The sequence below is a fragment of the Triplophysa rosa genome, linkage group LG1, assembly GCF_024868665.1.
Source record: "Triplophysa rosa linkage group LG1, Trosa_1v2, whole genome shotgun sequence".
Taxonomy (NCBI): Eukaryota; Metazoa; Chordata; class Actinopteri; order Cypriniformes; family Nemacheilidae; genus Triplophysa; species Triplophysa rosa.
The window spans coordinates 40,059,611-40,084,535 of record NC_079890.1 but is presented as its reverse complement, the minus strand read 5'-3'; the positions used below and the strand labels follow the sequence as shown (position 1 = coordinate 40,084,535).

Genomic DNA, 24,925 nt, shown 5'->3' with positions numbered 1-24,925 from the left:
GCTAGACTGGATGAGACAAGTAGCACATGCACAAACGTACAAGTTCACATACATACACAATCCACAAGCACAGGACAAAGAAACATGAGGGCATTTTAAAGGCAAGACAAACGAGGGATAATGACACAGGGCAGGTGGGAAATATTAGACACAGCAGGGAAGCAATACATGAAACGAGAGGGGCAGGGCCAATGACAAGACACGAGAAAGCACATGAGATGTAAAAACATAAACAACTCATGGCTTTCTCACATAAAACCTAAGGTCTCTGTCCCGATCCTGCCACACGACTAGAAGTTCAGAAACGAGAAGGCAGAACCGTGACAGTCTGACCCTCGAATAGTATCAGGAAGGCTATTCCAGAGTTTAGGTGCTACGTATGAGAAAGCTCTTTAGTTATTCTAGGTATCAGAAGTCCGGGGTTTTGTGATCGTAGAGAGCGTGTGATGGGTTGTAGCATGATAGAAGCTCTGTTAGGTTAGCGGCAGCTAAACCGTTTAATGCTTTACTGTATAATTGATTCGAAGTACCTAACTGTCTATACGATACTTAATGGGTAGCCAGCATAGGGAGGATAAAATTGGTGTTATGTAGTCAAATTTTCTAGACCTTGTAAGAACTCTAGCAGCTGCATTTTGAACTAACTGTAATTTGTTTAATGCTCATGCAGGACAACCACTAAGTAGTGCATTACAGTAGTCAAGTATTGAAGTCATAGATGCAGGAATTAGTTTTTCTGCATCAGAACTATACAGAAAATTCCTCAGTTTGGCAATGTTTTTAGATGATGAAGGCTGTTTTTGTGATGTTTGAGATGTGGTTTTCAAAGGACAAGTTGCTGTCCAATGTAATGACCAGGTCCTTAACTATAATTGCTGAGGTAACAGTGCCTCCTTCTATTTGCAAGTTATAATCTGTAATATTCTTTTTACAGGTATTTGGTCTGATAAGTAATATCTCTGTCTTATCTGAATTTAGCAGAATAAAATTACTAGTCATCAAATGTTTTATGTCCTGAACGCACTCTTCCAGTTTTGTCAATTATTAGGTTTCTTCTGGTCTAGATGATATGTATAACTGAGTATCATCTGCATAGCTATGAAAACTAATTCCATGTTTTCTAATGATGTTTCCTAGGGGCAGCATGTAAATAGAGAATAGCAAGGGTCCTAAAACCGATCCTTGAGGTAATCCATAGTTTACTGGCATTTGAATTGATAATTCCCCATTAAAATGTACAAACTGATATTGGTCGGATAAATATGATCTGCACCATAGTAAGGCTTGTCCCTGAATACCAATATAATTCTGTAAGCAATCTAGCAGTATGGCATGATCTATGGTATCGAATGCAGCACCCAATGCAGCATAAACCCATACAAGTGAATGGGTTGCTGCGCTTTTTCGGCATTAAACTCAACTCTCAACTCAACTTTATTTATATAGCGCTTTTTACAATTTTCATTGTTACAAAGCAGCTGTACATGAGACACATTGACTATAAGCAAACCAATTAAAGTTATACCTGTAAAAACAAGAAAAAGGTGAAAACACAGAAGATAGACACACCCACATACAAAACACTCCACACACACAATATGCACACGTATTAACACACACAGACATAGAGACACACACACACACACATGGACGCGCAGACACACACGTACACAGACAAGTACGCACGCACACACACAGACACGCATGCACAGTGAAAGCACACATTTAAGATAAAGGAGAGAGAAGCACAGGTCAAATATAACAGACTATAAATTCCTATATGCAATATTAATTAAGTAAAACTTTAAAATTCTAAAGCAGCTCCCCCGGCCAGGCAAATAGTGCAAAAGAACAGTATGCAAACGGTGGCGAGGAACCCAAAACTCTAATCGAGAAAAAAAACCTCAGGAGAACCCAGGCCCAACCAGGGGATTCCAGTTCCCCTCTGGCAAAAGCTGCTGCCTCTGCACAAGCTCCAGAGAACTTGCACAACAAGGCTAAATAAAATAAATAAACTTAATAATAAAATAAATTATAGTTTAAGATTATCATTAATAATCTAATAGCATTTGAAGTTTTGTGGTGAAGACATGTCAAGAGACCGCGTCCTTCTTTATCCAGCTCTATCATCTCAGCTCTTGTCAGGTCCCCACTTCCCATTCTCCGCTCTACCATCAGGTCAGGCCATGAACTGCATCCTGCTCGCTGTGGTAACCTTGGAACAATGAGACAAGACTGGCTGAGAGTAGAGTACTGTTCTGTACTCTTTGATGCAACAAGTACATCAGTTGTGTTTTTGGTTCCGGTTGATCTAACTAATGCAGCCTAAACCCTCTGAAGATTTATATTATGGAAGAGTAGTGTATGCAAGATTAAAAAGATGCGTCTTTAGTCTAGATTTAAACTGACAGAGTGTGTCTGCCTCCCGGACAGTGCAGGGAAGACTATTCCAAAGTTTAGGCGCTAGATAGGAAAAGGATCTACCACCTGCACTTGATTTTGAAATTCTAGGTATTACCAACTGACAGGACGCCTGAGAGCGTAATGCACGTGAAGGACTGTAATACAAAAGGAGTTCATTCAAGTACTGAGGAGCTAAACCATGTAAGGCTTTATAGGTAATAAGCAAGATTTTAAAGTTAACGCGATGCTTTATAGGTAACCAGTGCAAGGTTGACAGAACCGGGCTAATATGTTCATACTTTTTTGTACGTGTAAGAACTCGAGCTGCCGCGTTTTGGACCAATTGGAGTTTTTGTAATAAGCCTGCAGGGCAACCACTTAACAGTGCATTACAGTAGTCTAGTCTTGATGTCATGAATGCATGAACTAGTTTAGATATATTCTTAAGATGGAAAAACGCAATTTGAAAAGCTTTCACATACAGTATATGATATATGTCAAAAAATATATATGCCTGTAACAAATATTTTGTACAGTTATTACATGTGACCACAAATGAATGTTTTTCTATTTATTAGTCTATTGCATAATTTCCTGTTTTATTCTTCTATCACTTCTTATTAATATCATAAGTATATAAATATAATATGTATTTGTAAAGCTGTGAAAGATTTAAATCGTGCTATAGAAATACATTTGAATTGAAGAAAATTAAATTTACTTTACTGTTGGTTTAGCTTACTTCAAAATCTGATACGTATGTGTTTCCTAATGTTTTCCTAGTAAGGTGAACACTAATATGTTAATGTAATTAATGATTATGAGTCACCTGTACATGTACAGTCAGAGGTATATTGCATGTATTTCAAGTGCAAAAATAATATCTAAGTAGTATGTTCATAAAAATACAACACAATACAACATAGTAGTTTACTAAGAATACACCTTGAAGTGTACTTAGAAATGTACTACAAGTATTGATCTAGTTAACTATCGTTATATCTGCAAGTTCACCTAAAGAAAGGTTACAAACATACTTTAAATAATTTAGTAGTTTACTGAGAGTAAACTTTAAAGTGTACTTTTATGAATGACAACTGTGCTACAAGTAATGAACTAGTAAACTACCAGTACAACTAAAGATATCCTACAAGTACACTTGCAGTATAGTATAAAAACTTTTTAACTAATAGTTTTCTGGGAGTAAACTTCAAAGTGTAAACGTGCTAAAAGTAAACATAAACGTGCTAAAAGTATTGAACTAGTAAACTATCAGTATACCAACAAGTTTAAATGGAGTATAGTTGTAGTACAAATGAAAACCTAATTGTAAACTTGTTGTGTACTCTAAAGTTTACTACTGTTACTCTTAAAGTACACTAAAAAGTGGGCCAATTTAGTCCCAAGCGGTATTCAAATAGTACACTTTCAAGCATACTACTTGCCCATTGATATTAGTATACTTAATACTGTACATAAAGGCCTGGTTTCATAGACAATGCTTAGCCTAAACCAGGGCTATGCCTTAGTTAATTTAGGCTATTTAAGGCACTTTTATTCAAATGCCTTATAAGAAACCATTACTGATGTGCATCTTGAGACAAAACAATGACACTGACATATGTTAAGATATGTCAGGGCAAGTTATTTTCAGTTGAGACTGCTCAAAATAAATTTTAGTCTGGGACTAGTCTTAAGCCTTGTCTGTGAAACTGGGGCAAAGTATACTTAAAAATATACTTGAACTTCACTCAAGTATGCTTAAAAAATGAACTTCAAGTATATTTCTTTTTGATAAGGGACATCAGTAAGTTCATCCAAATCAGCACCACAACTTTCTTTGAAACATATTCCAATCTGTGCAGTCATAACACTCCTTGTCTTCCGACCAATCCCTTACACTTTTTGTTTGTGTTTTCTCTCTCTTTCAAACAGTCTTACAGTATATGTAGGCAATAGAAACACACAGTTATGATCAGCCGAGCCCAATGGAGGTCATGGAAGTGATTTGTAGGCGTCCTTCACTGACCCATAACACAGATCAAGTGTTTCATTCTGCCTTGTTGGGAAAGTGACATACTGATAAAAATATATAAGTGTTTTTTTCAACAACACATGATTAAAATCGCCCAGTATAAAACTCTGTGCTTCAGGTGATATCAACTATTCTTTTTGTACCACCTCAAAAATGGTACTAGCAGCAGAACGGGCATCTGCCTTCGTATGGATATACAGAATACTACCATCACACACATCTGGAAACTCTCGAGGCAGATAAAGGGGCGCAACGATACTGTCAAACACTCGTGGCTCTGCAGTATCGTTCATTCACATACAAACATACACCACCACCTTGTTTTTTCCCCGTCACCTCAGCATTCCTGTCCAAACGAAATCCGTTTATGCACAGGTCCGAGTCTGGGTCCTGCTCATTTAGGCACGTCTAAGTAAAAGCCAGGACGCCACAGTTTTTACAATCCTTCCGGAATCGAACATTCCCCTGAAGTTCATCCATTTTATTCCTTAGGGACTGAACATTCCCCAGGATCACCGAGGGCAAAGGAATCCATGTCGGACGCTGTTTCCTCAGGTGAAGCTTGACGCCACCACGTTTTCCACACTTCCTTCTCCTTCCGCTCGTTTTTCCTGTTGTCTCAAAATAAAGTCCGGAAGATGTGGGACAAAATCCACCGCAGACGTCGAACTCACACAGTTCAACTGCAACAGGACCTCTCTTGAGTAGTGCACCTGACCTTGGTCATTGAGGTTGTTAGCGTCACAAACACACCATAATATAAACAGGGTCCACAGGGCGGTGAAGTAAAAGAGATCCATTTAAAAACAAGCACCTTGTCAAATGTAAAACTCACTGAAGTCACAATCTTTACATTTTTTAACACATTTCAATGGTTTACGATCGACATGGAGTACTAATCTATCATGTCTCTAGTGACTTAATAGTCTGACTTTGACCCAGCACCCGAAATAACAAAGCACTTCAAACAGCCTCCATTATTCGCAAACGGTTTATAAAACCTTGAAAAATTATCTATGAGCCCGCCAAAGCACAGACATGGCTGATTCGCTCGGGATTAAGATCACAGACAACCTCTGCAATCATTACAAATGACTAGAGGTCCCCAGGTAATACTAATCCCGTGTGAATAGTGCTCAGGACATATCAAGCGATCTCTAACAAAGCAATAGTGACGCATAGTACAAATATGTTTTACTCACATAAAATTGCTGCGCCATTCCTATCGGATCCAATATTGACTTTACAGCACTGCTTTCTAATTTTAATCTCTCCGCAAATCCAGCATCGACCTGTGCCTTGTTCACAGCAGAATCCATGGCTAAATGTAGCGAACAAACACTCAATGTTTCACCCACGTGAGCTGGAACGTCTTTAAAATAAACTTCAACCACGCATTAGTAATGTGGGAATCTGAAGGAAGGTTATGCAGCGACTGTGTTCTTCCACAACCAGGCACTGACTGCACAATATTTTGTGATATTTAACGGCATGTTTATTGCTTGCTCGCTCTATCTGGTTCTGTGCAACTTGTGTTACTTCAGTTCTGTCATGCGCGAACCAGTGGGCGGGGCTAGAGAAGTAGTCGTTGATGTTCTTCTGTGGAGGCGGTGTTCAACCTGTCATAGATAGGTGCATTCCAGAACCTGGCGTTCGCTGGGCCTGGTGTCAATAACAGTTGTCTTTCAGTAACAAGGGCGTTTTTAGTTCTGACACTTACAGGATGTTTGCTTGAATATGATTCCCTCTTATATAACAAAAGCTCGGTTTAAATTGAGGTCTTAATTCATGACTCCTTTAAAAGTTAATTGTTGTCAAAAGGAATTGTGAAATTGTGCCTGTTATTCATCCACTAGATGTAACATTAATCCACTAGATGTCATCGGGGGCAAATGGCCCTGGACTTTTTCACCGGGAGCGGCCCACCACACCCAGCTCGCAGCATAACATGACACAACAAACCAGCGAACACTTGGAAAAACAAAGACTTGGACATACATCAGTGTGATAAGAGTGAGCTAAAATGACAGAAAACATCTGTGGAAAGAAGTTATTTAAAGTGTAATTGGATTTTTTTTAGTTTGGCCCCTGTCTAATTTGTTTACATGGAGAGGGCGGGGTTTATAACCTGTACTGCAGTCAGTCGCTAGGCGGCGATCTATTTACTTTGGCTTCACTTCTCCTAGTGGCCACAAGCAGTTACTTCATTTGAGGATTGCTTTGACACCATTTGTCGACTCTTAATTGCACAAGGCTAGAAAAGTTTCTAAAACTTTGAATCAGTATTTAACAACAGTTAATACAGCCAGTATTAGCCATGTTGAAAGCACAAAAATAGTCAGACACAAGCTAATGTGGGTTTATTTGGTAGGGATATCAGTCAGGAGGATAACAGAAAGTTCAAAAGCACCCATGCATGTCAGACCTCATAAGAAGTATATTGATTTATGCAACAATTATTCATAATATCATTGTTTATCCTGTGTGTAGTATATAGATGTTTAATCTAAATGTGCTTTCGCCATTGCACAAAATGAAAGGAAAATGAGATGCATTTCACCCAATGAACACTAGAGGCCAGTGTATCATATTTCATGGTCAATATCAAAATGATTAATAGTCTCTATGACAACCCTCTGGATGCTGTTTTCACTTTTTTCAGAGTTTTATAAGGTTGTTAACTATAGTAATAATAATACAAATAATCATTAATAAAGGTTTGTTATTATAATGAGCATTATTCCTATTTATAAACCGATAAAGGATGTTGATGCAGTCAAATGTTTTTTTAAACTCATGATCAGATTGCAATGAAGCATGATAAAATGGTCTATAAGATGTTTCTATAAGGACAAGCAATGAAGAGCTTGTCTGGGGGGGGCGTCCCATAGCTGTGTCCTTCAATGTGTACTTTTCATGCGCTTTTGTTCTATCGCACGCGTACATCATCATGTGTCAAGTGTGTATTTTTCACTGCAACTCTATGAAGAGTTTTTGCATGAGCAGTGTTATGGTGGGATGTGGCAGGTCTCTTGGGTTTGGCTCTGAACTGTCTGTCATGTCGTCCAACCAGTTTGTCCAGCTCCACCAAAACAAAAAAAGGAAACTGCACACTATTTTCAGAACACAAGTAACAGTGAATGATCGCAAAGACCGGGGAAACAAAGGTAAGTACATTTCAGTCTGTTTTTAAAAAGAGCCTAAAGCTAAAGCAAAGTGTATACACATCTATATTCATATATATTCACAAAGTCAACCTAATTAGTGTCTTTATACTTTACACTAAAAAGAAATCATGTGATCACATCTGCATCAGCGAACAGCAAACAAGTGAGAAACTGTTTTAACAGAATGAAAACCAGAGATTACTCAAATCCTCTTGACTTTTGTATCGATGTGTGCCTCCTAATCTATTGCAATAGTCTACATGTAACAACATAATTATTATAACACTGAATCAGACATCCTCTGTGAGTAAAAGGATTTATGAATGACCGGTGCCGTATGTTTATATTCTAGTGATGTGATATAATGTGTGATTCATTGCATCCATCGCTTCATTTCTTAATCCTACTAAACACAATCTTGAGGTTCTTTCATGAAGACGGCCGTTTGAAGCAACCATTACCTGTCAGTGTATGTGAACTGGGCGGATTGGAAGCTGACACAAGGTCGAGTGTTGACAACGAAAGAAGTTTGAAATATTTGAAATGCTGCGGTGTTGAAAAGTAGACCGAAGTATTTTGACAGTTTGTGTGTGTGAAATGTTAGTGGATGATGTCCAGAGTTAATGTGCTGAAATCATCTTCACTGCATAAAACATCAACGACACAGAAATGTGAAGTTAGTGGTGAGAAATGTTCTTAAGCACCATAGTCCCTTCGCTTTATCTTTTATTATTTGTTATCTAGTGCAGTTTCATTCATGGGTTTTATTAAAGAGTGAACAGATGTTTGGAGGTATATCTCAAATTCATGACGTTTTTGAGAATAAAGGGAATTAAGAAATGTGTGTATGGCAAGAGTCATCATAAGATATATGTCAATCATATGTGAATAACCTAAAGCCCATAAAAAGACACTGACACGTCCAGAGAGAGAGAGAGAGAGACATGGAGCCACACTCAAGACATCCACAAAGACAGATCATCTATAGCTACATTCATTCCAACGTTTGTCTTTCTGATGATGTTTATGTTTGATTGGTTTATTCTGTGAGTGTGCGTGTGGGGGGAGGGGGAGGTCTGTACGAGAACTTCTCTCTCATAAGCTATGAAGCTGTTCACTTACAATAGACGTAAAAGAGCCTTTTGTTAGATGTTGACTCACTTTCTATTATCACATGAGCTTTATTAATCACTGTTTCAACAGACAAATCTTCTGATCCGAGATCAGTGACAGGAAGAGCAAATAAAGCCCCGCAGGACTTTCCAGGGCTGACCTGAGGTCAGTTCAGCCAGAGAATAAGGAAGTAAAGAAACATCGATGATGTCAGTGCTGACTGTAACGTTAGCCGACAAGGTGAAATAGTTTTCCAACATCACAATCATTTCAAAGTAAAGCAAACTTTAATCGCACATCACAGGCAGTTTCTGCCAATCTCATATTGATCTCGAGTGCCTATACACTAGTATCACATACGGCGTGATAGATCTTTAGTTTGGTCACATTAATAAAAGAGAGACAAAACACAGACGTATGACTCAGTTTGACTTACCGCGTGCAGTTCATGTCCGGCATCTTTTAGCACTGGGACCATCTATCAGTTTCAAACCATCTCCAAATCCACAGGGATCACAGGGATTGTCACGGGGATCCAGAATTATAAAAAACTTTCCGAAACCAGTTGGAGTTCTGGGCGAGTGTATCAAGCACAGAAACACTACGTCACACATCTAACTCATTTTTGACAAGTTGACCATGTTAAGCATGAGCAGCCAGCACGTTTAACAGTGTGAAGAAGAAGTCAGAATGCATGACACAGGTTATGTGTTTCAAATATTCAGTCTGTCCTGTTCGCCTCAATTCACTTTGAATGGGACGTAATAAGTAGGTTTGTGCCTTCCGACATAAATACTGCGTGAATGTGTTTCTCAGTGTTACCCAGTTACTCAGTTCATATCATTTAAAGTGTTCTGAGTTGAAACTTCCTTTTTATTTTAGCTTTTTATTGATTTTCAGTTTAGGCCTATTGTTAATGCAACATTTCTAAGCATTTTCATGTGGTTTAGGTTTTCAAACGATACAGTATTTAGGCCTAGATCTCAAACGACAGAAAGGTTGATTGTTGAATACTGAGTGTTATCTGTTATACAGTCCTGTAGGGAAATGAGCGCGTTTGCATCTTTACCGCTGAAGATGTCATCAGAAACTGTGTAGGCCTGTGTATTTTTTTATTTGGCTTCAATTAAAGTATCTTATATAAGCAACAACTTTATTTTAGACTCTTTGGCTGTAAATTAGTCTTTCTTGGGTTCGATCCAGCCAAACCCGCGTGAGCGTGACATCACATTAAGCTGTTATTGTTTTACTGACATAAAAATAGCACAAACAGGTTTCCATCGTGGGCTTGACGATGATCTTCTGGTTCTCCGAGTCGCACCTTTTTGCATTGAGGTGGATGAAGCGCTGGCTGCTTGTCATTGTGTGGACAGCTGCGTGTTTCTCGCGTCTGATTCCCGTGTGGATGATGTTGACCTAATTGTCTTATTTACCCTTCTATTCTTCTAGTGCAAATAGAATGGCTTGAGAGCTGGATTCACTTCAGGAGAACGACACAGCCCGCCTTCACATCACGGACTGAGGAGCTTCAAACACGTCGGACTTTCTACTAAGATGTCCTTTATGTATTTGCACGTGTGTTTTTGTTTATTCAATCATCTTGCTGGAGCCGTACGGGAACCGAACAGACTGAACTCATAAAAACCGTAATGTTGGATAACTCGAAGGTTTACATCGAGCTCGGAGTCGTCAAGGCAGAGAGCGTTCCCGAGCCCCTGACACGGCAAGCATCATCCAGGGATGAGAGCACGACGGATCTTACAGACTCTACCGTGACGTGTTACGGCCACCTGACCCTGAATCCTGACCTGAGACGTTCCAGGAGGTCGCATGGCGAGGCGTTCGATCAGAGCAGGTCCTCTGGAATCACAGCGGAACGGACGGAACCCGTCACTGACGGCAGGAAATTCAGTTTGGCAACCATTTCTGGGACTTCCACTGCTGGCACGGATGTGTTCTCTCAAAGTTCAGACAGCAGATTTTTAGTGACCCCAGTGAGCGATGGCAAGAGATCGGGCGTGAGACCGGCGTGCAACGCGTGCTGCTGTTTCAGAGCGGTGCGCAGGGCGTTTCTGCGCTGTCTGGAGGAGACGCCGATCATGGTGTCAGGCTTAGTGCTGAGCATCCTCTTCTGCGTCACCGTCATCGTCATCATCCCATCCACAGGCAGAGTAAGAGCTCGCTCCATCCCCACCTCCTCTCCCACTCACTCTCTCATTCTGTCCGGAATTATTCACCCTCAAGTTGTTCCAAACCTGTGTGCATTTCTTAGAGAAAGACATTTGGAAAAATGTTAGCAACTGACATGTCTGGGACTGCCATCGTTGACGACCATAGGAGAAAAAGTGAATAATTGTGTTCACCAGAACAAAGAAATGTAAACAGCTTTGAAACAACTTGACAAAATCATCATGTTGCGCTGAACTATTCCTCTCTCATTTGGTATTTTTCATAAACGAAGTGTTTTGAATGATGAAATTGATGTGAGCAGATGTCTGATGGCAGATGTGTTGTGTTATTTGTTGCAGAAGGTCAGTGATCATCTGGCAGCGCTGGTTGTTGTGTGTGTGGTGTTGTGCGTCTGTGTGTTTCTGCTCCTCTCGTTGCCGTGTCTGCCGGTGGTCCGGCGGGGCGAGAAGCCGCTGGCGCTCTTCGTCTGGTTCATGCTGCTCATCATCGCTGTCGTCTTCATCTTCACCGGAGGCGTGATCACGGCGTGGGAACAGGTGACATGCTGAGAACACACGCACACACATCATTATATATCATCAATCTAAAGCCATAATGCTGCTGCTTTGGAAAAGTTTTATGGAAAATCTGTTTTCAAACTGTTAAAACATTTCTGTTATTTGAAATCTAGGCCTAATTATTGTTTGAAAACCTACATGAAAATTAGACGTGTCGCGTAAACAATCAACTGAAATGGGTTTAAATTGAGGCAGGACAATTCTGAACTGGAACTAAATAAAACTAAAAAAACTAAAACTGAAATCAAAATAAATGAAACCTAACATCATTTAAAACAAAAACATAACAAGCGAAAAACAACTACACCAATTGACATGAAAAATATCAATCAATAAATAAATGCGTGTATTTTAATTGCGGCGTCGCATTCTGTTGACATGAACGACTTTAAAGTTTTGCCGTGTGTGTCATTTTGTAAATCAAAAGACGATTTTTTTGATCTAAAAACCTTCCTTACAGTTGCCGTGTGCTTCAGAAAGATTTCCTCAGACTCTCAGAGAGCACATGGCTTTGAAACGACGTGTGTTCATGTTTGTTTTTCAGGTTGCTTTCTTTCTCTTTCTCTCATTGGCTGTTTACACGGTTCTTCCTCTCACGCTCTCGTGGGCTCTTGGTTTCGGCATTGGAGTGAGTGTTTGTCACATCATCATCATCAGCGTGTATGTGTCCGTCACCAGCTCTGACAAACGCGATCTGGCCGTGCAGGTAACACACAAACATGTGACACAGAGGAAATGTCATATGCAAACCTGAGCAACGGCCGCCTCAGGCTCGCACGGTTGTGCTCGGAACACATTTACCTGTCACCACATTTATTCAAATCTCTCTCTCTTACAGTTGGTGGCAAACGCAGTGTTGTTTGTGTGTGTTAACTGTGTTGGCATCTTTCACCTGTGGCACACTGAATGTGCCCGCAGAAAATCCAGCAAGAAGAGAGAAGATTTCAGCAAAAATCGCTCAACACAAGCCAAGCAGAAACGTGATCAGGTACACACGCATTCTAGATGTCTGACTTGTTCAGTCCAGTTGGGTTTTGACCTCTTTCAAGCTTCTGTAGATCCTTTCACCTCCAGGTTCTGTTCTGATAAGAAATCATCTGGTTGTGACAAATGTTTGTGCTTGAAGCCCATGAAATCATTATTCATTTTCTTTACGGGACGACCAAAGAACGATCATTTAAAACGGATAAAATGACAGATATACTGTAGACTCTTACAAATAAAGGTGCCATAGAAGAACCGTTTTTGGTTCCACAAAGAACCATTCAGTCAAAGCTTCTTTAAAGAACTTTCTCTTTCTTACTTTTTAATCATCTAAAGAACCTTTTTTCGCCTCAAAGAACCTTTTGTGAAAAAGAAACTTTCTTCAGACGTTGAAGGTTCTCTATGGAAGCGAAAGGTTCTTCTGTGGCATCGATGAATGCTAGTAATTCTAGTGTCACAGACGGTAACATCTACATTTTTCAATTGGCTCATTTTAATTGTCATAAATGTATCACTTGTGCATCAGTCTTTTCAACAGGCCTTTGAAACTAACATTAAAGGAGTCATATGGCGTGAACACGTGTTGTTCTGTGTCTTTGGTGTGTTATAAGTCGCTCATGCATGTATTAGACGTGTAAAACTGCAGAAATGAAAGTGTGGGAACAAAAGATGCATTCTATCTAAAAGCGAATGCTCACCCAGACGTGCCTGAAACACCTCGTGTAGCCACACCCCCACAAATCTACCTCAGTTGGTGGTCTGGTTTGACTAAGACCGCCCAAATGTAGACGCAAGTAAGGTGGGCGTACCTGTCAGTACAATTGAAGAGGAACCTGATGTTCCAAATATGGTCAGAGGCGTTACATTTCCCTCACACGCTTGCAGTATTCCACCAATCACTACGCACTGGTGAACTGGCCAATCACAGCACACCTCGCTTTTCAGAGCCATGAGCTTTGTTAACAATCAGCGCGTTTCAGAGAGGAGATACAAACATGCACGGTGTGTGGAAAATACAGCGTTTATCAACCTTAAATCCTGTTTACACATTACATTACATCTAAAACAAACCATAATATTCCTTTTAGCCGTATCATATCACCCCTTTAACTAAACCAATAAATAAACAATAAAAAAACTTGTTGTAGTTTGCGTGAACAACTAGCATTTAAACCTGCAATGCAGAACATTTGTCCTCTATCTTCATCTGTGTTTGAAACATAAAATTGCAGATTTATCTTTTATTTGACCTATTTATCTATATTAATGTTAAGAAACAAAATGATGAAAAAATGGACATTTCAGCCTCGGATTATAAAACATTCATTATTATCAACTTACATTTTTTTGTCGGGTGTTGTGTTTCGGCTGTAACGAGGCGATGTATCTTTAACCTGTCAACTCTTTTGGACACGCAGGAGCATCTCTTGCTCTCGGTGTTACCGCGGTACATCGCCATGGAGCTGAAGACAGAAATCGTCATGCGTCTGACAGCAAAGGATGCTGAGGAGAACCGAGCCAATTTCCACAGTCTTTACATCAGACAACACAAAGACGTCAGGTGTGTGACGCACGTTTACTGTAGTGTTTTCATGATAATGCTAATTACATGCGTGACATTTTCAACACGTGTGTGTGTGTGTGTGTGTGTGTGTGTGTGTGTGTGTGTGTGTGTGTGTGTGTGTGTGTGTGTGTGTGTGTGTGTGTGTGTGTGTGGGCAGTATTCTGTACGCTGATATCGTGGGCTTCACGCAGCTCTCCAGCACCTGCAAGCCCGAGGAACTGGTCGGCATTCTCAACAAACTCTTCGGCAGGTTTGACGACACCGCAAAGGTTCGACACACTTCCCATTCATGACGTCACGTGTTTGTCTGTTGTCACGCGCTGTGAGATGTTCTTTTCTATGTTTTTTTCTCTCTCTCTCTGTAGAAGAACGGGTGCTTGCGTATTAAGATTCTGGGTGACTGTTATTACTGCGTGTCGGGTCTTCCAGACCCCATCTCTCACCACGCTCGCAACTGTGTTCAGATGGGTCTGGACATGTGCACGGCCATAAAGTGAGTCCGACACCCGTCCCATCAACATACACGCTGAAGATTTATAAACAGAATCATGATGTGATTCACGATGGCAGAACACTTCGTTTCCCAGAATTCTCCAGTGAAGTTTTCGTCACTGAAATCTTTCATCAAAGATGTTTGTTTCTGTCATTTCAATTTCAACTCCACTTTAACGTCCCGTCGATTCAAACTCGAACTGATGTGTAGAAATGTCGATGATGTTATTCACCTGTAGGTCTGAGTTCGATGTTTAACCTTCACCTTTGACCTCTGCAGTAAACTGAGGGAAGCCACGGATGTGAACATCAACATGCGAGTTGGCGTTCACACCGGAAACGTTCTCTGCGGCGTCATCGGTCTTCAGAAATGGCAGTATGACGTCTGGTCAGATGACGTGACTCTAGCCAATCACATGGAGTCGGGGGGAGTGCCAGGGTATGACATCGTTTGGTTTCCAATGTCCAGATGAAATCCATGCATTAGCGGGATATTTCAAAGTCACTGATCTGACACCAGCAGTGTTGGGTGTAACTCGTTACGAAGTAATTCGTTACTGTAATTTAATTACTTTTCCTTTCAAAAAGTAAAGTAATGGATTACTCTTATTTGTTCTGTTATTTAATTACAGTTACTTTGGATGTAATTGAACTAAATACTGTGTGATGTATACAATAGTGGAATTGACATTAAAACTTTAAAATGCACAAATTAATGTATCATTCTCACATTTGTAATACTTTATGTAGTTTTATCTGATTTATTCGAATGAATTCAGAGTCATTTCATGTCCATCCTTGAATCACTTAACTAATCAAGCTTGATGTAGGATATAGAACGTAAGTAGTGATAAGTAATCTCGGAGAGGGTCATTTGTACAGTAATCTAATTACACTATTGAATATGTCATTAGTAACTAGTTGTAGCGTGTTCGTGGAGATAAGGAAGGAAGAGGACGAGGTTGGCGAGACTGACACGATTTTATTCCACACTAAATAAAACAACCAACTTAAATAGAGCATCAAAAGTACACAACATAAATCCACGGTCTTCCTTCTAGCCTGGCTTGTGTCGCTCTGAAGTCAGCGAAGGTCCCCCTTGCTGACTGAGAAGTTTGGGTTTGTGGCAGCTCGCGTCGAGTCCGTCTCTCCCTCCCCATTGTGACTTTGTCCGATGTTTATATTCTCTCCCCGCGCCCTTACTGGAACGAGACACACGTGTTGATCGTCTGTAATTACTCCACTCACTTACCGCTCGTCTCCCGGCTCTCTCTCCTGCTGCACACCTCGCTACACCACGCTCCCCTCGCCACACTAGTAATTCATTACTTTTTCAGAGTAACTTACCCAACACTGGACACCAGTAACTGATGCGTGCGTTAGCCTCATATGAGTTTAAATCAAGTTCAGGTTTGAAGTGCTGATATTGTTCTTCTAAAGTATTTATTTTTATCAGCCTCTGATGTTTATGTTCAAAGTTATTTTACTTTAATGGCAAAGAGGACGCATTCATTGCCATTAGAGTGAAATCACTGAACATAAACGCAGGAGCCTGATAAAAAAGCTATTTTAGATGTAAATGTCAAACGGCACGCAGAGGCTTTTGCATCTAAAGTCTTCATTTGTTATTTTGAGACTTTTATTTTGTGTCACAGGAGAGTTCACATCACTGAAGAGACGCTGGCTCATCTGGACGGGAAATATGCGGTGGAGGACGGAAACGGGGGAAGTCGAGATTCACGATTGATGGGAAGGAAAACATATCTAGTGATTGATCCAAATACAGAAAATTGCTCAAAAACACCAGCAAAGGTGATTGTAATTGATCATTTAGGCATGAATAAATATTGGATAATCTTTTGTTCACTCAATAAGTGTGCGGTTATTACGTAATGGAGACGTAAATGTACAATTCTGGTCAAAAGTAAACTCATCGAGACTATGGAATAGTATGGACGTGAATAGTGTTTGAGTGTTATGATGTGACTGAAAATCCTTAAAGGGACAGTTCACCCAAAAATGAACATTCTGTCATTATTTACTCGCCCTCAGATTGTTCCAAACCTAGGTACATTTATTTTTTCTGCTAAACACAAAGGAAGATATTTGGAAGAACGTCAGTAACCAGACAGATCTCATTCCCCATTTACTGCCATGGTATAGGGAAAATAAATACTATGGGACTCAATGGAGGACGAGATCTGTTCGGTTACCGACATTCTTTCAAATATCTTCCTTTGTGTTCAGCAGAACAAAGACATTTATACAGGTTTAAGATGATAAGAGGGTGAGTAAATGAAGACAGAATTTTCATTTTTGGGTGAACTGTTCCTTTCATAAATCAAAGCATTTTCTTGAGGCTTATTGACTGATCGTTCAGTCCAAGTCTTCCATTTAAAAAAAACTTGAAATGAAATCCTTGCCTTGTTATAAAAGAAATGAATCGGTTCCGCCTGCAAACTAAAGGATTTTTAAATCATTCAAAACATTTTAGTCAAGTGACCTTGAACTTTGAACTTTTAGATGTTAAAGTGAGTCATTGAATGTTTTTGGGGGGGCAGACTAATGAACTGAAGGTGAACAGCAGACCGAAGCTCAGAGCGTCTGTGAGAATGTCACAGTATCTGAAGAACTGGAAAACCGTCAACCCGTTTTCTGAGCTCAACCAATCAGATCCCTTGCTCACAGCTCCGCCCACCGCTGATGGTGTAGTCAGCCAACCGCAGCCCGCCCGAGTAAGTGTCCATCATCATGACTGCACATTTGCCTTGAATCCAACGCTTTTACGAAAGATTTACACCTTCATTCTGCTTGTTGCATGAACGACGTTTGTTCACTTTTCTCATTTCTCATGAGCAGGAGACGGTGCTCACAGACACCACCTCTCACAGGTGAAAATCACACCTTTCTCACGTTTGTCTGTCAAGGCCTTCAGGGTTTGCAGCTGGCATCTGTTTCTCTCCTCAGGTCTGCCCAAGTCCTGGAAAACGGAGCCATCGAAACATTAGACCCTCTGGAAGATGACGGGTGAGAGAAAATCATTGGCCACATTCACAAGCGTTAACGCTTTCTCATCAACTCGGTGTTATTGTCATGTTAGGAGACGAGAGAAGATCAACTGCCTCACGCTGCTGTTCAACAGTCTGCAGCTGGAGAAAGAGGTGTGTGTGTGTGTGCGTGCGTGTGTGTGTGTGTGTCTGTGTGTGTTTGTATTACGTTGATGAAACGTTTCATTGGTCGATGTGAAGTCATGTGATTGGCGTGTTGTCAGTATTCTTTCAGCAAGCTCCGCGGTCTTCATCAGTCCGTCGGGTGTTTGGCCGTCATCTTCATCTCGCTGTTTGTGGTTCAGATGTTGACCTCAGAAATGTGAGTGTCGTCTGTGATAAAAACACTTTATTAAGTCAACGTGAAATCACATCTCGGCAAATGATTGTGGATTTGTCATCATATTTTCAAAACCTCCTGCTCTGCGATGATGTCACCAATCCCTCTTATTTCTCAAGCATTTCACCACCCAATCAAAACTGAGGATGACAAGATTTCTTATTGTTAAACATCCTGTTAAACTCAAAACACATTCACACGAGGAGGTGTTTCAGAAGTGAATCACGCTAACCCGTCAAACCTTCAGCGCTTGAATCATAAAGCCTCAGACATGTTCCCTTAAAACTGATCAAGACTTCATCTCAAGAGTTATTGCTGATCATTGAAATGCTATTCAGTGAAGTGAAGGTGTAGGATGTTTGAGAAACGTTGTCTTTGTACAGAAATGTTCTTCCTCTGGGGGTGTCATATGGAGCGACGTTCCCCGTCCTGATCCTCATCCTGCTGGTGGTCTGCACTAAATTCCTAAAGGTGGCGTAGACATGACATCCACGAGAATGAGTCTCAAATTCAGACAAATGTGTCCAAAAAAAACCCTGAAAGGGACACTTCACCCATGTCATCATTTACTCCAAATGTGTCTAAATGTCTTTGTTCTGATGGACACGGAGAAAGATATTTGGAAGAATGCTTATAACCAGACAGATCTCAACACCCATCGACTCCCATAGCAGGAAAAATACTTTATCATTTTCTTTGTTCTGCTGAACACAAAAGAAGACATTATGAAGAATGTAGGAACGCAAACAGTTCTGGGGCACTTTTGACTGCCATTGTTTTTTTTTCCTGCTATGGGAGTCAATGGGTGTCAAGATCTGTCTGGTTATACGCATTCTTCCAAATATCTTTCTCTGTGTTCATCAGAACAAAGACATTTAGACAGATTTGGAACGACTCGAAGGTGAGGAAATGATGACAGAATTTTCATTTTTGGATGAAGTATCCCTTTAAATAATTTCTGATTGGGTGTTTTGTGTAAGAACTAGGGCTGTCAGACGGTTAATAAAACTTTGTATTTACATAATATACGTCTGTGTACTGTGCATATTTCTTTGGTGTTTGTAAACACTAAAACATAGAGAAGCATGTATATATATTTAGGAAATATTTACATAAATTATATATAAATGTTTATACTTTTTTATATTTGATATTTTTCTTAAATATATGCATGTGTGTGTATTACAAAATTAATATGCACAGTACATAGACATACACTCACCTAAAGGATTATTAGGAACACCTGTTCAATTTCTCATTAATGCAATTATCTAATCAACCAATCACATGGCAGTTGCTTCAATGCATTTAGGGGTGTGGTCCTGGTCAAGACAATCTCCTGAACTCCAAACTGAATGTCAGAATGGGAAAGAAAGGTGATTTAAGCAATTTTGAGCGTGGCATGGTTGTTGGTGCCAGACGGGCCGGTCTGAGTATTTCACAATCTGCTCAGTTACTGGGATTTTCACGCACAACCATTTCTAGGGTTTACAAAGAATGGTGTGAAAAGGGAAAAACATCCAGTATGCGGCAGTCCTGTGGGCGAAAATGCCTTGTTGATGCTAGAGGTCAGAGGAGAATGGGCCGACTGATTCAAGCTGATAGAAGAGCAACTTTGACTGAAATAACCACTCGTTACAACCGAGGTATGCAGCAAAGCATTTGTGAAGCCACAACACGCACAACCTTGAGGCAGATGGGCTACAACAGCAGAAGACCCCACCGGGTACCACTCATCTCCACTACAAATAGGAAAAAGAGGCTACAATTTGCACGAGCTCACCAAAATTGGACAGTTGAAGACTGGAAAAATGTTGCCTGGTCTGATGAGTCTCGATTTCTGTTGAGACATTCAAATGGTAGAGTCAGAATTTGGCGTAAACAGAATGAGAACATGGATCCATCATGCCTTGTTACCACTGTGCAGGCTGGTGGTGGTGGTGTAATGGTGTGGGGGATGTTTTCTTGGCACACTTTAGGCCCCTTAGTGCCAATTGGGCATCGTTTAAATGCCACGGCCTACCTGAGCATTGTTTCTGACCATGTCCATCCCTTTATGACCACCATGTACCCATCCTCTAATGGCTACTTCCAGCAGGATAATGCACCATGTCACAAAGCTCGAATCATTTCAAATTGGTTTCTTGAACATGACAATGAGTTCACTGTACTAGAATGGCCCCCACAGTCACCAGATCTCAACCCGATAGAACATCTTTGGGATGTGGTGGAACGGGAGCTTCGTGCCCTGGATGTGCATCCCACAAATCTCCATCAACTGCAAGATGCTATCCTATCAATATGGGCCAACATTTCTAAAGAATGCTTTCAGCACCTTGTTGAATCAATGCCACGTAGAATTAAGGCAGTTCTGAAGGCGAAAGGGGGTCAAACACCGTATTAGTATGGTGTTCCTAATAATCCTTTAGGTGAGTGTATATATAAATGAAAAAAAAACTTTTATTCTGGATTAATCGTTTGACAGCCCTAGTAAGAACATCGTTTCATTTTGGTGTGTAACATGTTGTATGTGTGTGTGTGTGTTTGTGTGCGTCAGCGCTGGAACTCGAAGATTCCTCCCAGCATGCACTGGGTGTCGTCGCTGTCAGATGGCGTGGCCACGAGGCCGGCGCTGCGGCTGCTGCTGGTTTTTCTCTGTGTGCTCATCACTCTTCTCATGGCATTTCTCAACATTGTGAGTCAACACACAAACACATCCACACACACACAGTTTTGTAGAAATCTAGTGTGTAGTTAATGTGTGTTTGTTTCGTAGATTTCAATGCCAGCTAAGTGCTTAAATATATCCCACAATGCAACAGAACTGAACAATCTCCGTCTCTACACCTATCCGGTGAGTTCAACCATTGTGCTCACATCATTTACGCACACACACGCACGCACAAATACAAACAAATAGTTCAAATTCAAAACACGAATAATAAATAACATCTTATAGTAGTAAGTAACATGTCCCTCTCTGCACTTGTGTGTGTGCAGTATTATGTGTATTGTTGTCTGTTGGCGATGTTGTGTGTGATTGTGTTTGTGCGAGTGTGTGTGTCTGTTAGAGTGTTTCTCTTGACTCTGGCTGTGGTCGTGTACCTCGCGCTCTTCCTTCACGTGTACGCACCGCTATCAGACTGCTATATGAAACAACTCTACACAAACAACAGCACGTAAGAACACACACACACACACACACACACACACACACACACACACACACACACACACACGTGTGAAGTGACTCTGTGTTTTACTCTTCTATCAGTCCAGGAGTTCTTAAAGAGCCCAAGATCATGTCGGGCATCTGGCTGGTCATCTTCTACCTCACTTCTCTCATTCTTGTGCGTCAGGTAAGAGTTTGTGTATGTGTGTGTCTCTGTTATAAGTGTTATATTTGGTTATATGTAAATGTGTGTTTGTATTGTGTGTGTCAGGATGAGTTAGGCAGCAGGACAGAGTTTCTGTTGAAGAAATGTTTTAAAAGAGAATCTGAGGAAATGGAGACGACCAAGAATGTGAATAAACTGCTGCTGCAGAATTTACTGCCGGGTCACATCACAGATTTCTTCATAGGCAAAGACGTCCCCAACCAGGTAACACAACACACAAACATACACGCAAATAAACTCAGAACACGGATTATGTGTTCTCATCTGTTATGTGTGTTGTGTGTGTTTCAGGATCTGTACGCCAAGTCGTGTGAGTGTGTGTGTGTTCTGTTTGCATCTGTGCCGCAGTTTTATAAAGAGTTTTATAATGAAAGCAGCGAAAACAACAGCGGACTCGAGTGTCTGCGCTTACTCAACGAGATCATTTCAGACTTTGATGAGGTACACAATTGCCAGTCTGTCTGTCTGTCTCTCTCTCTGTCTGTCTGTCTGTCTGTCTCTCTCTGTCTGTCTGTCTCTCTGTCTGTCTGTCTCTCTCTCTGTCTGTCTGTCTGTCTGTCTCTCTCTCTCTGTCTGTCTCTCTGTCTGTCTGTCTCTCTCTCTGTCTGTCTGTCTGTCTGTCTGTCTCTCTCTGTCTGTCTGTCTCTCTGTCTGTCTGTCTCTCTCTCTCTCTGTCTGTCTGTCTCTCTCTCTCTCTCTGTCTGTCTGTCTCACTCTGTCTGTCTGTCTCTCTGTCTGTCTGTCTCTCTCTCTCTCTCTCTCTCTGTCTGTCTGTCTCTCTCTCTGTCTGTCTGTCTCTCTCTCTCTCTCTCTGTCTGTCTGTCTCTGTGCCTGTCTCTCTCTGTCTGTATGTCTCTCTGTCTGTCTGTCTCTGTCTGTCTGTCTGTCTCTCTCTGTCTGTCTGTCTCTCTCTCTGTCTGTCTCACTCTCTGTCTGTGTCTCTATCTGTCTGTCTGTCTCACTCTGTCTGTCTCACTGTCTATCTGTCTGTCTCACTCTGTCTGTGTCTCTGTCTGTCTGTCTGTCTGTCTGTTTGTTTGTCTCACTCTGTCTGTCTGTCTCACTGTGTCTGTCTGTCTCACTGTGTCTGTCTGTATGTATGTCTGTCTGTCTCACTCTGTCTGTCTGTCTGCCTGTCTCACTCTGTCTGTCTCACTCTGTCTGTCTGTCTCACTCTTTCTGTCTGTCTGTCTCATTCTGTCTGTGTGTCTCACTCTGTCTGTCTGTCTCTCTGTGTTTCTGCCTCACTCTGCCTGTCTTTCTGTTCATTTGTCTCTCTCTCTCTCTCTGTTTCTCTGTCTTTTTCTCTCTTTCCTTGTATGTGTCTTTTTCTGTCTGTCTATGTATTCTATATTTTTATATGTCTCTCTCTCTCTCTCTCTCTCTCTCTCTCTCTCTCTCTCTCGCTTTAATGTTAGTTTTCTGACATTTTTTATTTTATTGCAATTTTTTGTTTATATTCTTTTACTGTCCATTCATCTTTTGCTCCTGTAGCTTCTTAACAAGCCAAAGTTCAGTGCTGTTGAAAAGATTAAAACCATTGGCAGCACTTACATGGCAGCAGCTGGACTGACCAATCCTGCGAATGCAGATGAGCGGCAGGTAAGACGGCTTCACCAATCAGAGCGGATGTGTATAAAGGGGGCGTGTCAGGGATGATTCTCATCAGTCTGACGTCTTACAGGCCAGTGAATTGTCCTGTAATCACATCCGCAGCATGCTGGACTTTGCTGTTGCTCTGATGGGACGTCTGGAGAAGATTAACATGCACTCCTTTAACAACTTTAAATTGAGAATCGGTACTGCACACAGTCACACAACACTGCCCACATCCGCTAGTGACTAATGTCCCAACACACCTGACTGAATTTATGCTTCTGATCTTGGGTTATTGATCACATGTTGCTTTTTCATAGCTCAGGACATCTGATGCTGACACCTCACTTATGTTTCATTTAAGTCTCAAACGTGTCTTCTTAAATTGCTCAAGAGATATCAACTCTTAAGAGAACTGATATCCGATTTCAATATAAAAAGTTTTCTGACTGATTGGACTTTGTGAATTGATTTGGTTTTGTTCAGGTATAAACCATGGTCCAGTGATTGCAGGGGTCATTGGCGCACACAAACCTCAATACGACATCTGGGGAAACACTGTTAACGTAGCCAGCAGAATGGACAGCACTGGAGTCCTGGATAAAATTCAGGTACAGGATGAAAAAAACACCCCAAATAGAAACATTATTATGGTTTCATGGCTAGTCTACCTTCGATAGTATGACTAAACATGTATGGCCTCTGTATATTGTATGGTAGATGTGACAGTGAATGACAGTGCGCTGCCCCCTTCAGGTGACGGAGGAAACAGCACAGGTGGCTCAAACTCATGGCTATGGAGTGACTCTGAGAGGAGTGATCAATGTGAAGGGAAAAGGAGAGCTGACCACATACTTCATCCACACTGACACTTCAGTCCAGAATCAAACACTTTAGTCACACAAACATTGCTTTATCAAAGACTGCAGTCAAGATATAGCAAACTTATATATGGACCTGATGTACAAACATGGTGTACACGCAAAATAAGCATTGAAATGTGTGAATGCAATTTTCCATGCGCATATCAAGATGTATAAAAAATGAACTTAAAGCACTTGACGGTGTTGATAAAATCTACGCAAGGTGTAATACATGTTTCATTTGAACATGATTCTGACATTTACTATAGCGCTTAAACTCAGATCATTCAATTAAAAACAAAAGAGACTAGATTAACTTGGTCTTGGCACCTGCTTTTTGACTGTAAAGTCAGCGTAGTCAACTCTTCTAAAATTCCCAAGGTGCTTTATTTTTAGAGTTTTAAATTAATTTAGGAATTTAAAATAAATATTATTTTGCTACTTGTGCATCTATTTATTTATTAATGTCTGTTCGTATTTATGTATTTAATATGTGGCATTGAATATATGTTGGCATATATAAAAGATTTGCATATAAAGCAATTGTTTGTTGTGTTTACACATTCATAACCTATATCTATGTCTGAAGTATAAAGATAAAGTGTGGCAAACAGGAGCATAGCTACGGGTGGACCTGGGCCCACCCACCTGTCAGTCAGGCCCATCCAGTCAGCCACCCCTGATAGCACACGTACATCTGGCAGACATCTATTTGATGTCTGCATTTTCATCTGCAAGACATCTGACAGATGCTGTTTGCTCATCCGCCCTACATCTCTGAGACGTCAGATGTCATGTAGACCTCTAGAAGACGTCTGTAAGATGTGTGTGATTTAGAATGGATGTACAACAGCTCTTTCTAAGACGTTTAGCAGATGTTTTTACACAGCAGATGTTTTCCAGATCTCCAGATCTTTAGCAGACATCTTACATATGTGCTATCTGGGGCCTTGCACGGTAGCCTAATTGGTGAATTCTGTGGCAATTATCACAACACTCGACCTATAAAAATAAATGGTATTGTTTCTTGATTGCCACATAATCAAATCTATCGATCTATGTACTGATATAGAAGAGCAAGCTTGGCATGTATTCCCGTTTTGATAGTAGCCTCACACTCAGGTCACGGTTTTCTTTTTTTCCAGTTATGCGCTTTTTGTTTTAGAAGTTATTCAT

The 24,925-nt window shown here is 40.7% G+C and overlaps 1 protein-coding gene across 4 annotated transcripts; it reads left to right on the top strand.

Moving 5' to 3' along the window:
• The first annotated feature begins 7,501 nt into the window (after positions 1–7,501).
• LOC130553006 (adenylate cyclase type 4-like) lies at positions 7,502–24,288 on the top strand. 4 transcript variants are annotated; one of them, XM_057331993.1, is made up of 27 exons: positions 7,543–7,605; positions 8,809–8,958; positions 10,168–10,889; positions 11,247–11,444; positions 12,010–12,171; positions 12,304–12,453; positions 13,868–14,010; positions 14,171–14,282; positions 14,379–14,506; positions 14,786–14,944; positions 16,161–16,317; positions 17,067–17,240; positions 17,365–17,396; positions 17,473–17,532; positions 17,606–17,666; positions 17,777–17,874; positions 18,276–18,363; positions 20,450–20,587; positions 20,669–20,746; positions 20,893–21,071; positions 21,167–21,251; positions 21,336–21,494; positions 21,582–21,731; positions 22,785–22,892; positions 22,975–23,089; positions 23,373–23,497; positions 23,643–24,288. In XM_057331993.1, exons 3-27 carry the CDS (start codon positions 10,368–10,370, stop codon positions 23,781–23,783), a joined length of 3,522 nt encoding a protein of 1,173 aa, XP_057187976.1. In that variant the 5' UTR covers positions 7,543–7,605; positions 8,809–8,958; positions 10,168–10,367; the 3' UTR covers positions 23,784–24,288. The 4 variants fall into 4 exon arrangements, with proteins under 4 accessions (XP_057187819.1, XP_057187976.1, XP_057187749.1 ...); XM_057331766.1 differs by having other exon boundaries at positions 21,336–21,731; XM_057331915.1 differs by having other exon boundaries at positions 7,559–7,605; positions 8,809–8,883; positions 21,336–21,731.
• Positions 24,289–24,925: the final 637 nt, after the last annotated feature.